We start from the raw sequence: 14,240 nt of genomic DNA, 5'->3' as shown, positions 1-14,240 counted from the left end.
CCTCGAAAATGTTGTGAGATGGACAGCAGCCAATGGTATGTTGATAAACGGGGTTAAAAGTCAGGTTGTGAGTTTCACAAATAGGAAACGTCCTCTCAGTTTTAATTACTGCATTGATGGGGTGAAAGTTCCTTTTGGGGATCATTGTAGGTATCTGGGTGTTAATATACGGAAAGATCTTCATTGGGGTAATCACATAAATGGGATTGTAAATAAAGGGTACAGATCTCTGCACATGGTTATGAGGGTGTTTAGGGGTTGTAGTAAGGATGTAAAGGAGAGGGCATATAAGTCTCTGGTAAGACCCCAACTATAGTATGGTTCCAGTGTATGGGACCCTCACCAGGATTACCTGATTCAAGAACTGGAAAAAATCCAAAGAAAAGCAGCTCGATTTGTTCTGGGTGATTTCCGACAAAAGAGTAGCGTTACAAAAATGTTGCAAAGTTTGGGTTGGGAAGAATTGAGGGAAAGGAGAAGAGCTGCTCGACTAAGTGGTATGTTCTGAGCTGTCAGCGGAGAGATGGCGTGGAATGACATTAGTAGACGAATAAGTTTGAGTGGCGTTTATAAAAGTAGGAAAGATCACAATATGAAGATAAAGTTGGAATTCAAGAGGACAAACTGAGGCAAATATTCAATTATAGGAAGGGGAGTTAGGGATTGGAATAACTTACCAAAGGAGACGCTCAATAAATTTCCAATTTCTTTGAAATCATTTAGGAAAAGGCTAGGATAGCAACAGATAGGGAATCTGCCACCTGGGCGACTGCCCTAAATGCAGATCAGTATTCAATCATTCATTCATTGTTATATCCACGTAACCAACTTTGATTGCTCAACAAATATGAGATGACATCTTGAGGGCAATCAGGGTCCGTGTATCTCCATAAATTGTACGCAATTGGCTGCATAGTGCCCAATTAAGGTCATTTCAACCAATTTGACGTGTTCCAGTAGAGAATCATCATTGTGTTGAGAGGAGAAGATGGGCTATCCAGGATCTTAATTTGGGGTTGGATGAATGGCGTAATGTCATGTTTGCAGATGAAACACGGATGTCACTTAGGCCAGATACACTATGACAAACGGTGTGAAGACATAAAGGGTGTGGTGGAAATTACCAGCATGTTCAAGAGGTGCATGCATTTTGAAGGGTTGGTGTTGAAATGTTTAGGCCTGGGATTATGCATGGTCGTCGTACATCTTTGATACAAATTTGAATTGTATATGAATGAAATTCTTCGAGCATTTGTTAACCCTTTAGGGATGAATATGGTGCTGAATTCATTTTTGTCGATGACAATGCTTGCTCTCATCAAGTGCATCAGCGAGGAAGTTCATGAGAGAGGCATTACCAACCATATGCATTGGCCAGCTAATTTACTGGACATGAACTGATTTGAGCATGCAAGGGATTTGAACACGGCTGTTTTTGATCGTCCACAACCTCCACGGACACTCCCAGACTTCACTAGAGTTGTCCAGATAGAATGGGACCTTCTTCCTCAAGATGACATCAGTGTACTGATCCCAAGCATGCCACAGCATGTCAGAGACCTGAACAATGCCAGAGGTGGCCATACATGGTACTAAGGTAGAGTGAAGAGGGGACAAACTTCACTGAAAAGAACTCCACAAAATTGTAACCTTTTTATTATTACTGTTTATTTGTGTTAGATATTGGAAGAAAAACATTTGAGTTTGTATAAGTTTACATTTCCAGGTTGTGTGTGTCTGTGATACAGTAACCAACATTCTGTAACTTAATTATTGCATTGCATCCTTGATATTCCAAACATTTTTTCTTTGCATTGTATAGATATTGGAAAGAATCCCTTGAATAAAATTGCTTTGCCGGGCTGAGTGGTTCAGACGGTTATGGTGCTGGCTTCCTGAGCCCAAGTTGGCAGGTTCAATCCCGGCTCAGTCTGGTGTTATTTGAAGGTGCTCAAATACATCAGCCCTGTATGGAGTTCATGGGATTTAAAATCAGTAACTTTTTTTTTACAACTTGCTTTACATCGCACCGACACAGATAGGTCTTATGGTGACGATGGGATAGGAAAGGCCTAGGAGTGGGAAGGAATTGGCTGTGACCTTAAGTAAGGTACAGCCCCGGCAATAGCCTGATAATGTCCAATAACGGACCATTATATTAATAGCCTGATAAGAAAATGGGAAACCACGGAAAACCATATTCAGGGCTGCCGACAGTGGGACTCGAACCCACTATCTCCCAGATGCAAGCTCACAACTGCACACCCTTAACTGCATGGCGAACTCACCCGGTAACATTATTATTATTAAAACAGAAACAAGGACCAAGGAATTTACATGTGGGAAAGTATAGAGGAATTATCGAGTAGTACAGGTTCAAATCTTAAGGCATATCTTGGCCCTATATTCCTTTTGAGGGAGGTTTTATTTTATTTCTTACTCATTCTACAGTAGTTAGCCTAACACCTGAGATCACCAGTGCATTTGTAATATGGTGTTGGTAATCCATTTTTGCATAGTATATCAACATTCAGATTGATGTTTCTCTTAATAATCATGAACTTATTTTTTATAAAAGTGTGTCTCTCTTTTCAGAGAATATCAAAACTAAGCAGGAATCTTTCATCATTTTCAAAATATGCACAATTACATCAAAACACTCCATACATTTCTAACGTGAAGAAAATATCTTCTATGAACTATGGAAAAAGAAGTTTCAGCCAGGCTGTAAAAGTTGTTCCATTTAACTTGTCTGATATTGGAGAAGGCATCAAAGAGGTGACCATCAAAGAATGGTAGGTAAACTCATCAGGCATTGTCTGGGTTATGGAGTGTAAGATAATCTTTATTGATAAAATTTGGGAGTTGTCATTGTTACATATGTATGATAATAAGCACCATTCATGTTTGATGTATACTGTTATTTCCTTAATTGAGACTTCATTATTTTTGCTAACTAATTTTAAACTGTTGAACCAAATCATGATGAAGTTCAGAAGAATGTGTTTTATCATCAATTATTTTATAATGGACATCTCTAAAAAATTGTAGTTGGATTAAAGTTTCATTATCTATTAAATGTTTAATAAATTTTGATCTGATAGCTGTTTTATTTCAAAAATGCATCCGTATTCAGAATATTATTCTTTTAATTAAGCATACATTGGAAGAAAACTAATCAGTACTTAGGTTCATCAAAATATTATTCCTGGGGAGTGCTGGATGTTCTGCACAACTCCAATGCCTTATTTCTGATACAGTAAATACATTAAATCCCTTTGAGGAGAAATGGGTGACATTTGTTTCTATAATGCAACATGCAGTATGTTCAGTACAAGTTAATATTTCATTTTCCCTGTTACTTACCTTTGTTCTTATTCATGGAGTTCGTATAGAATGAAGCAAAGTATCTTAGCTGGAGCTTTATAGTGCATTTACAAAACTAAGCAAAGTAATAATATGATAATTTTCATATAGTATTATATTATTAACTAGCAGTTACCTGCGGCTTCGCTCACGTGGATTTGTAAAACGTAATTGTTCCTCGGAACTGTACTGAGACATTATCTGAAAATCCTTAAAGTATAAATTCTCACCAAAAAATTGTATTTCGCTTACCCAAGAAACTCTTTGTAAACCAAGTTTGTGGTATTGCCTTTTGGGGCTAAGATAAATATGCGACATGTGAGAAACAGTGTACTCTCAAGTCGAAAAAAACAGAAAAGACAACATGTTACTTTATTTTTAAAAGATATTCCAAATACCAATTTTTACGTCTGTAACATGTTCAGTTTTTGAGATATAAGTATCCTCATAAAAGTAATTCAACCCCTTTATCAGTCCTCCCCACCAAAGTGGATTTTAGGGGGGAAAAAATACATGTTTCTTTATTTTTAAAGGAGATTCCAAATACCAATTTTCACGTCTTTAAGATCTTCAGTTTTGAGATATAGGTATCCCCATAAAAACCAATTCAGCTTTTTCACTTATTTTCACCCCCATTAAATGCCTTTTCTGAAAACAAACAAAATACATGCTCCTGTATATTTAAAGGACTTTCCAAATACCAAGTTTCACATTTGTAACATTAAGTTTTTGACATACAGTATATACTGTAGACATACTGGTAGGCCTACTCATTTAAAAAATTCACACGCTTTTTCAATTCGTTTTGCCCGCTTGAATGGATTTTCTGGAGAAAAAAAAATACATGTTTCTTTATTTCTAAAGGAGATTCCAAATTCCAGTTTTCACGTCTGTAACATCTTCAGTTTTTGAGATATAAGTATCCTCATAAAAAGAATTCAACTTCTTCACGTCTTTCCACCCCTCTCCCCCCTTCAGTGGACTTTCCAAAAACAATAAATATGTGTTTCTTTATTTTTAAAGGAGATTCAAAATACAGTCGAACCTCGATATCTCGAACCTCCATTACTCAAATTTTCAGTATCTCGAAGTAACTTGTATTTCCCAGCCATTTGCCTTATTCTTCATGTGTATTTATTTCTCTATTGTTAAGGCATGGTATCTATCACACTCACGATCGCACAATTTACACATGCATCCGAATTCAGGTTCATGAAATGTTTTGGTTTTGCAAAGCTTAAAGTGAAAGCCATGAACAGCCAATCTAAACATGTCCTAATAGAGGGAAATCATTGACTAAATTCTGTTCAGAAGAATGAGACCTATGTGGCTTGGAAATGTTAGAATTAATGTACTTACTTGCATGGCCATTTGGCTGCAATTAAACTATTATTATTTCTCTATTACTCAAAATTCGGTTACATGAATTTCTCGATTTCTCGAAGCAAACATTTCCTCCCTTGAAGCAAAAGATACTCTAACTCGAATTTTGTGCAACATTAATTGTACAATACGACATTTGTGGTTTGTGATGAACAGTTAACAAGTAAAGAAAGGTTTACAGTGATGCTGGGAGCTAATATGATGGGAACCGAAAAACTAAAACTTCTAATGATCGGAAAATCGACGAAGCCTTGCAGTTTCTCAGGTTTCAGTGGGTAGGATCTGACACATCCCACTCTGATGAGTCTAGTGTCAGACCTAAGACAAAACGCTGGTTAATAGAGCTAACGCCTGAAAAGCCTTACATCTGATCTGTTTTGTGAATTTATTACCAGTCACATACAAAAGCAACCTCCCGAAGTTGCGGATGACAAGCTCCATTTACGAATCTTGGATGTGTGAAGGGAAGAAAGGTTTACAATAACAAACAGAAGAGACATACAATTTTTTTCCAAAGGTGTTAACTGAGGTATGTTTCTTGTTTCACTGCTGCATGTACTTTATACTGTCTTCTAAAATATTACTATAATAAGGGTTATAATTAAAGTGATGGCATAAAATACAGCTTGTTGTTATATTTTTAAATACTGTTAAAAATAATGTATTCAATATAAGCCTGTAGATCATTTGATTCAATTATGTGCTATGCATGCTCAAAAACGGTATTTTCTATATCTCGAAATTTCGATAACTCAAAATAAAATTTAGCTCCCGAAGTGATTTGAGATATCGAGGTTCCACTGTAACTACTTTCACGTCTGTAACACAGAGCCATCTACAGTTAAAGCCAGAAGCTACACTTGGCAATGCTGGACCTATCTGTCAAGCAGAGGCCGAGAGAAAAGGGGGTGTATCCGACTTTGAAAGACTTCACCCATATTCACTACATTTAGACCAACATGATGATTATGATAAATGCACACTCTTCGTAAAATGATACTAAGAAACAAACACATCAGTATATGCATTCAATTAAGTTAGAAATACACATTTTACGTGAATTTTAAGAAACCTTCAAGAAGAGTACTCACAAGCTCAATTATTGGGGAGCATTGACAGCTTCCACTGCTTAATGTTTTTATCCTCAGTGCTACTCATCCTCTTGCTCTTCATCTGTTTTCTATAATTATTTATCATGACATTGGAAAATGTAGACAATAAACAATCTAGCAAACCATTATTGTCACGCCCATAGCAACCCCATTCAAACCAGAACTGTTGATTTTTCACCTCTTCCGAAAGCAGCTCTAGATAGAGAGAAGAGAAATTCTTCATGATTTTCACAATCCAGGTATTCTTCGTTGTAGTCTTCAGATACTAAGAAGGTAAATATTCCTGTCACTCTTATGCAGACACACACAGCACAATCTGATCAACTGATCCGTTACTCTGCACGAGCCCAAAATGTGTCACAGCTTATCCTTCTGGATATTGTTCTTACGGCATACCCAGAAATGTATATTTCCCCTGACATCTCAAAATGCCCACCAAAATTTCACATGATAAAAGTTATAACTACTTTTTGATGATGATAAAATCATGAATAAAAATATATAAATAAAATTACTCAAAAACTTAATAAAATTAATAAGCATAATTAACCGAAATGTCCGTAGTATGGGCGCCAGAGTTCACCATAATGGATCCCTCGGATTTAGATAAGAGCATGATAAACTTTATATCCCAGGGCGTGTACATAATGCTGCGTACTGGTACATCTGCTGCAGGCCTTACCCAACCTCCTGAAAACGACTAATTAGGTAGGAACTGCACTTAGGTTCATCAATAACACTGATTCTAAAATAGCTAACTATATTCTGAACAAATTTCGTGCATGAGCACCTCATCAACATACAACATTATACATATAATACACACATAAAATATTGCTGGAAGACTCCATATTTACAACAACAACAATAATGAAAATCGTGGGGAAACGAAAGCGAGAACTAAGCTACCATCTGTAGATAGTCCGATGAACAATGTACATGTATGAAGATAAATACCCTTCACTGTCTCTATATCAATTCGACTTACCGATTCTCATAATCGGCATTTATCACATCACACAGATACTGTACCTTGTACTACTGTGTTCACATATTTTAACACTTGTTGTAAAGATATATACACACACGTCTGTCGATCCTCAACATAAATTTATGGAAAGTCTGAAGCTTTCACCAACATATAATGCTAGGCCGCCACAAGTGCTACCATACTTAATGCGCAAGCACTCTCCACAATCAGCCACTTTCCACGAACATAACAAGACTACGCTCCACGAACGTTTGAAGTCCAGTCCATTGCAGCCGTGTCACTCCAGTACCGTGTATCAGCACCACTTCCTTCCCGTACAGTGCGTCAGTTGTCGTTCCTTCATACAGTGTTACTGCTTGTAGTTGTAGTAGTTCCTTCTCGTTCCTTTACAATCACTCTCACAATCACCCTTACAATGTTTCTTACAATGTCTCTCTGGTTGCCGCCGTATGATCAACCTTTATAGACATCAACATCCCCCTCCTCTCAGATGACACGTCTGGATTGGTGCTTGCTAGCCAATCATGAGTAAACCTCTTCTTTCTCCCAAGTTATAAACAAACACTCGGGAGTTTTACATGAATCATCAAATTTCCCTGGTACAACAACAAGCTCATCTCATCAGGCTGGGATATATACATGACTAATGGAATTTCCTGACACAAGTACATCACAACAGATACTGGGGTAGCCATATGACTCATTCAAATTACCAGAGTTATTAAAGCAATGTTTTCCCACTCGTGCAAAACAAATTACTCATACCTACATATGTGGATATCTTCCAGCTTACCAATATAAATGGCAAAATATATAAATGAAATACTAATAATAATAATAATAATAATAATTATAATAATAATAATAATAATAATAAATCGAATACTGACAATAATATCTCTAACTTCTACATATAATTCGGGGGTGTGATATATGTACTATCACATAACGCCCCCTTGGTGAATCGATGATATCACATATTATGATTCACCATAAAACAGAACTTCATACATAACCTTATAATGGCATAACTGAACACATAATTTACAGTAATAATGATATATACATTGCGTCTACTGCATTGTATTCGCACACACGAAATACAATTTGTCCAAACAATAATAATAATAATAATATGGCTATATACACACAACTCTGATTGTTTCATATAGCATTGAACACAATCCCTTCTTGCTACTGTACACATACATTAAAATTGAAAATATATACATCCAAGGTGCAGATCCTATCTCTTATATCTGCGAAGGCTACAGATATTAAATGTCCCAAGGACCTTATTTTCAGCGGTTAGGAGCCTATAAGCACACTTGCCTATTCTACTGTCCACAGTATACGGACCCTGATATAAATGAAAAAACTATACATAAACTTAACATTGGAATCGATAAGCGAGGAATGCGTACCGTAATAAAACCAACGACTTCTAGAATACACTATCTCACACACAAAAATTCGTACCATCCAGTCACACAAGAATCATACAAGCTTTCATTCGGAACATTCATAAAAAGGAAATCCCTCTTTCTGAAATGCGCGGGAATCTCACTACGTTTACTCTTCCACAAAACCATAATTAATGCAAGCAAACAGATCACATACTTTTTCACACATTCCAGCTCGATATCATACAACATTACAAGATACATGTCATTCAAATCATTCACACAACTCTCAGAATTAAATAAAACATTACGCACTCGCTTGAATAGACTTTCCTTCATCTCACGCACATTTCCATTCTCACACACGCTCACTCTATCACGGAAATTCTTACCATAATACACTTTGAAATTGCTGTCATTACTACTTAATGACCCAACAATTAATCCATCTTCACCACCTTCCATATCAGCTCCTACTTGCACCACTTTCATGCCAACAACACTGCTACTCTCGACTCTCTTATCAGAAGTTTCATTAATCTCAAAGTCACCATTTTCACACATAATGGTCCTAACTTTACTCTCCTCACTTACACTTAAATCAACAAAAACATCCTCATGATGTATACTCCGTGAACACTCTTCACTTACTAAACAACCTTCATCAACTTCACAAAAAACTTCACTTTCAATTTCAGAAACTTCCACAAGATTATCGATCGCAACACCGCTATTACCATCACCACTAGCACAAAGTAAGACATCCGACACATCTTTCTTACTTTCATCACGCCCCCTATTCTCAAAATCTCCCTGAACACAAAACACATGGTCATACAATAATTCCTCTTTCACGTCTAAATCATAACTTACCTGTTTCATCACGTGAATAGGAATTTCGGTATCGGACTGCCTATCTGACCCAACTAAGAAGTCCGATTCCGGTTTAAATTACTTGACGTGGACTGTTCACTATTATCATGTCTCGGCACTTGATCTGGCGGTCTTTGATCCATACGCCCCCTACTTTCTGATTCCCCTTGATTAGGTCTTCTGCTAAAATATTCCTGGTGATTAACTCCCTGATTAGACTGTCTGTTTCCCCTTCCGGAATTACCACCCTGATTCCCTTGCCTAGAATGACTGAAATTCTGATTATTCCTATCTCCCGCTATCTGATTACCTTGTCTCCCATTATCCCCGTAATTTCTACCTTCACTTTGCCTAGTCCTCCCCTGCCCTTCCAAAGCATCAAACCTCTCTAACAGTGCTCTAATTCTTTAATCGTAACAATATTTTGCATACATGCAGCTAATCCGACTTTCTCAGGAAAATGCCTCAACATCTGGCGGACTGTATCTCTCTCCGATGCTAGACCTTCAATATTCTGGCTGATCAGAACATGCGCCAAGAAATATTCCGTCATAGACACACCTTCCTGAGGTCTATATTTGCCAAATAGCACGCGATCTCTTTCCCTTCCCTGAATAGCATCACTCCAAAATTTAGAACTAAATTTCTCCCTAAATTCCTCCAAACTCGAAATACCCTATCTATAAACTTGAAACCAGGATCTCGCTTCTCCAACAAATGCAATATCCAACAGCTCATCAACCATACTCCAATCAATCAAACCATCGTCAAGATTCTTGGAAAACCGTTTCTCCACCGTTTTCAAGAATTCCATCGGATTAAACTGCCGACCATTAAACTTGGGTAATTGAGAGTCCTTCGTACAAGATACGTACCTATTACATATGCTGCTACCTACTTGGATTTGACTGATCTCCTGCCTTAACTTTACATGACATGCTTTAATTCCTTCTTCATCTACCATTCTGGCATTTCCTTCTACTGACTTGAGGTCTTTCTCCAATTTCTCAGTCTTTTCATCTATTCGCTTCGCTAAAACATTCTGGCTGGTTTTAATTCTATCTATTTCTTCAACTTTATCTTCCACTATTTTTATTCTCTTATCACATTCCTTGCTGTTTTCAACAAATTCCTTCCTAACAACATTAAATCGGCATTCGATTTTCTCAGTCAATTCCAAGCGTTGAGCTTCTACCTTATTATTGACTTCCTGAATTTCCCTGCTTTGATGGTCAAACTTCTGGTTCAATTCATCTATTCTACCATTCACAGCACTACTTAAACTATCAATTTTACTAGACAATTCAACACTCACTAAATTTAACTCCTTACTTTGATTCTCAATCTTACTGGACAATTCCGTACTAACTGAATTTAATTCACTATTAATACTGTATATTTCATTACTTAAAAAACTAAATTCACTCTTCAACTCTTTACTCTGACTATCAATCTTACTGGACAATTCAACATTATTATTATCGATTTTACTGGACAATTCATCACTCTTACTATTAGAAACAACACTCTGATTATCAATTTTACTAGACAATTCAACATTATTATTATCGATTTTACTGGACAATTCACCCTTCAGCTCATTAAGTAGCGATTTAATCATACAGAGCATTGAAGACTCGCCTTGATCCCCTACATTCTGAGTTTGAGACGGATTACTCGGTTCCTCACCCATTGTTGCCAATAGATCCTTCCTACTATCAGCCATTTTGCTACTCTCACTTAAATTAGATAAACTCAATGTGGTGGAATTCTTTTGCCTTCTCTTCTCCTGATTCTTAGTACCAGCAACTTTAAAAACCTCTCTATTTCTTAATTTTATAATACTCGACTCGCTACAACATTCCTTCATACTCCAACATACATATCACGTACATATAAAACACTTCACTGACATAGTTTGCAGAATTCCAACCACACCTGACAAGTGCACCTACGCTTATAAGCCTAACAGATGTACCAATCATTCAGCCACACGTTGGGAAGCCAATTGTAACTACTTTTTGATGATAATAAAATCATGAATAAAAATATATAAATAAAATTACTCAAAAACTTAATAAAATTAATAAGCATAATTAACCGAAATGTCCGTAGTATGGGCGCCAGAGTTCGCCATAATGGATCCCTCGAATTTAGATAAGAGCATGATAAACTTTATATCCCAGGGCGTGTACATAATGCTGCGTACTGGTACATCTGCTGCAGGCCTTACCTAACCTCCTGAAAACGACTAATTAGGTAGGAACTGCACTTAGGTTCATCAATAACACTGATTCTAAAATAGCTAACTATATTCTGAACAAATTTCGTGCATGAGCACCTCATCAACATACAACATTATACATATAATACACACATAAAATATTGCTGGAAGACTCCATATTTACAACAACAACAATAATGAAAATCGTGGGGAAACGAAAGCGAGAACTAAGCTACCATCTGTAGATAGTCCGATGAACAATGTACATGTATGAAGATAAATACCCTTCACTGTCTCTATATCAATTCGACTTACCGATTCTCATAATCGGCAGTTATCACATCACACAGATACTGTACCTTGTACTACTGTGTTCACATATTTTAACACTTGTTGTAAAGATATATACACACGTCTGTCGATCCTCAACATAAATTTATGGAAAGTCTGAAGCTTTCACCAACATATAATGCTAGGCCGCCACAAGTGCTACCATACTTAATGCGCAAGCACTCTCCACAATCAGCCACTTTCCACGAACATAACAAGACTACGCTCCACGAACGTTTGAAGTCCAGTCCATTGCAGCCGTGTCACTCCAGTACCGTGTATCAGCACCACTTCCTTCCCGTACAGTGCGTCAGTTGTCGTTCCTTCATACAGTGTTACTGCTTGTAGTTGTAGTAGTTCCTTCTCGTTCCTTTACAATCACTCTCACAATCACCCTTACAATGTTTCTTACAATGTCTCTCTGGTTGCCGCCGTATGATCAACCTTTATAGACATCAACATCCCCCTCCTCTCAGATGACACGTCTGGATTGGTGCTTGCTAGCCAATCATGAGTAAACCTCTTCTTTCTCCCAAGTTATAAACAAACACTCGGGAGTTTAACATGAATCATCAAATTTCCCTGGTACAACAACAAGCTCATCTCATCAGGCTGGGATATATACATGACTAATGGAATTTCCTGACACAAGTACATCACAACAGACACTGGGGTAGCCATATGACTCATTCAAATTACCAGAGTTATTAAAGCAATGTTTTCCCACTCGTGCAAAACAAATTACTCATACCTACATATGTGGATATCTTCCAGCTTACCAATATAAATGGCAAAATATATAAATGAAATACTAATAATAATAATAATAATAATAATAATAATAATAATAATAATAAATCGAATACTGACAATAATATCTCTAACTTCTACATATAATTCGGGGGTGTGATATATGTACTATCACAAAGTGAGTCTAACTTGTTTTGTTACATCTTTATTGGGCCCAATATTACTTGTCTTGATGGAATCAGACATTTCTAATAGGCTACAACCAAAGTGTACTTTTCCATAGCACCACCACTGCAAGTCCAGAACACCCTTAAACCTAATTTTCATCTCACTTTCTAGAACTGGAAGTGTAGTAACATTGTATCTACAACCACTAAGCTATGTGTACTGCCAAAACCTTCTAAGTTATCACATTGAAACTTCCATAACAGTAAATACTTTGCTTTCACAGTTACCAGGCAAGTTGGCCATGTGTTTAGGGGCGTGCAGCTGTGAACTTGCATCCGGGAGATAGTGAGTTCGAACTCCACTGTCGGCAGACCTGAATATGGTTTTCCACGGTTTCCCATTTTCACACCAGGCAAATGCTGGGGCTGTACCTCAATTAAGGCCACGGCCGCTTCCTTCCCACTCTTAGACCTTTCCTTTACGTTCGTCGGATGTAGATGTTGATTCCCATAGGGAATATGAAATATTTATCCTAAATGAGTAAATTTATAATACCATTGTAGTTGGTTCGTTATTGGACATTGTAAATTTTCCAGCTAACTCGGGTTCCGTATGGGAATCAACATCTATATCATCTGATGACCAGGCAGCCATCAATTTTTGAAAATGAGACAAAGTTTCTCATAATGCATTCGCACAGCCAGTGGCTCTAACTAACCTATGCAGTTGCTTCCATTGTATGCAGTAGCCATGCGTCTTGGTAGGTGTGCTATTTACCAACTGATAAGCCCAATTTAGCAAACTGGAGTGAAACGCTGGCAACCAGGAATGAGTTACAATTGTTACAATTTAACTTTTAACATTATTCCTTGTATCTGCTGTCATGTGTTTTATATTTTAACTAGCCATAGTTTAACATTTATCTTGTAGGTGCTATCATGTGTTATATATTGCTATTTGATAAGTTGTATTTTGCTCAATTGATTCGTTGGCTGATGATGACGTGTAATGAGCGTCGAAACTAGTACCAATCTTCTTTAAACGTTATGTGATATATACTCACATCAATAAACATTCATGGTATTGAAAAGGTGGACCTTATCATTTTCATTTTACTGTAATCCCAGTTCAATACAGAACAAAATGAAGTTTCTAACTTTCAGTGGTATGCACTAACCATGCGTCTTGGTAGGTGTGCTATTTACCAACTGATGAGCCCAATTTAGCACACTGGGACAAAACGCTGGCAACCAGGAATGAGTTAGCTGGAAAATTTATGATGTCCAATAATGGACCAACTACATTGGTAGAGCAATCGATGCGAAATCAGGAGGTTGTGGGTTCGAATCCTAGTGGTGTCCGGTTGGCCATTTTTGTTCTGTACTTAACATGTCTTCAACATGTACTAAATGTATGCAACACGACCTAATAAGTTGAAAGTCGGTTTCGATTATAATGCGGTTGTGAAAATTCAATATTCATTGACTTGGCGTGCAACGAGTGACTTAAATGCACTGTACAGTGTGATGGCAGTAGTGCCAGACCTGTAGCTTAGATCCTTTCCAACAGAACAAAGATGGCCTAGGTCACCATAGCTCAATTGGTAGAGCAACCAATGCAAAATCGGGAGGTTGTGGGTT

The 14,240-nt window shown here is 37.2% G+C and overlaps 1 protein-coding gene across 2 annotated transcripts in view; it reads left to right on the top strand.

Moving 5' to 3' along the window:
- Positions 1–14,240, top strand: part of Dbct (Dihydrolipoamide branched chain transacylase E2) — a 176,945-nt gene that overhangs the window by 47,548 nt on the left and 115,157 nt on the right. For both annotated transcript variants that reach the window (XM_067139566.2, XM_067139565.2), the window contains exon 2: positions 2,596–2,795. In XM_067139566.2, the coding sequence (XP_066995667.2) occupies positions 2,596–2,795 (200 nt within the window). The remainder of the gene's footprint in view (positions 1–2,595; positions 2,796–14,240) is intronic.

The sequence above is a fragment of the Anabrus simplex genome, chromosome 2 (assembly GCF_040414725.1).
Source record: "Anabrus simplex isolate iqAnaSimp1 chromosome 2, ASM4041472v1, whole genome shotgun sequence".
In the NCBI taxonomy this organism is placed as follows: domain Eukaryota; kingdom Metazoa; phylum Arthropoda; class Insecta; order Orthoptera; family Tettigoniidae; genus Anabrus; species Anabrus simplex.
This window is presented reverse-complemented; position numbering and strand designations above follow the sequence as displayed.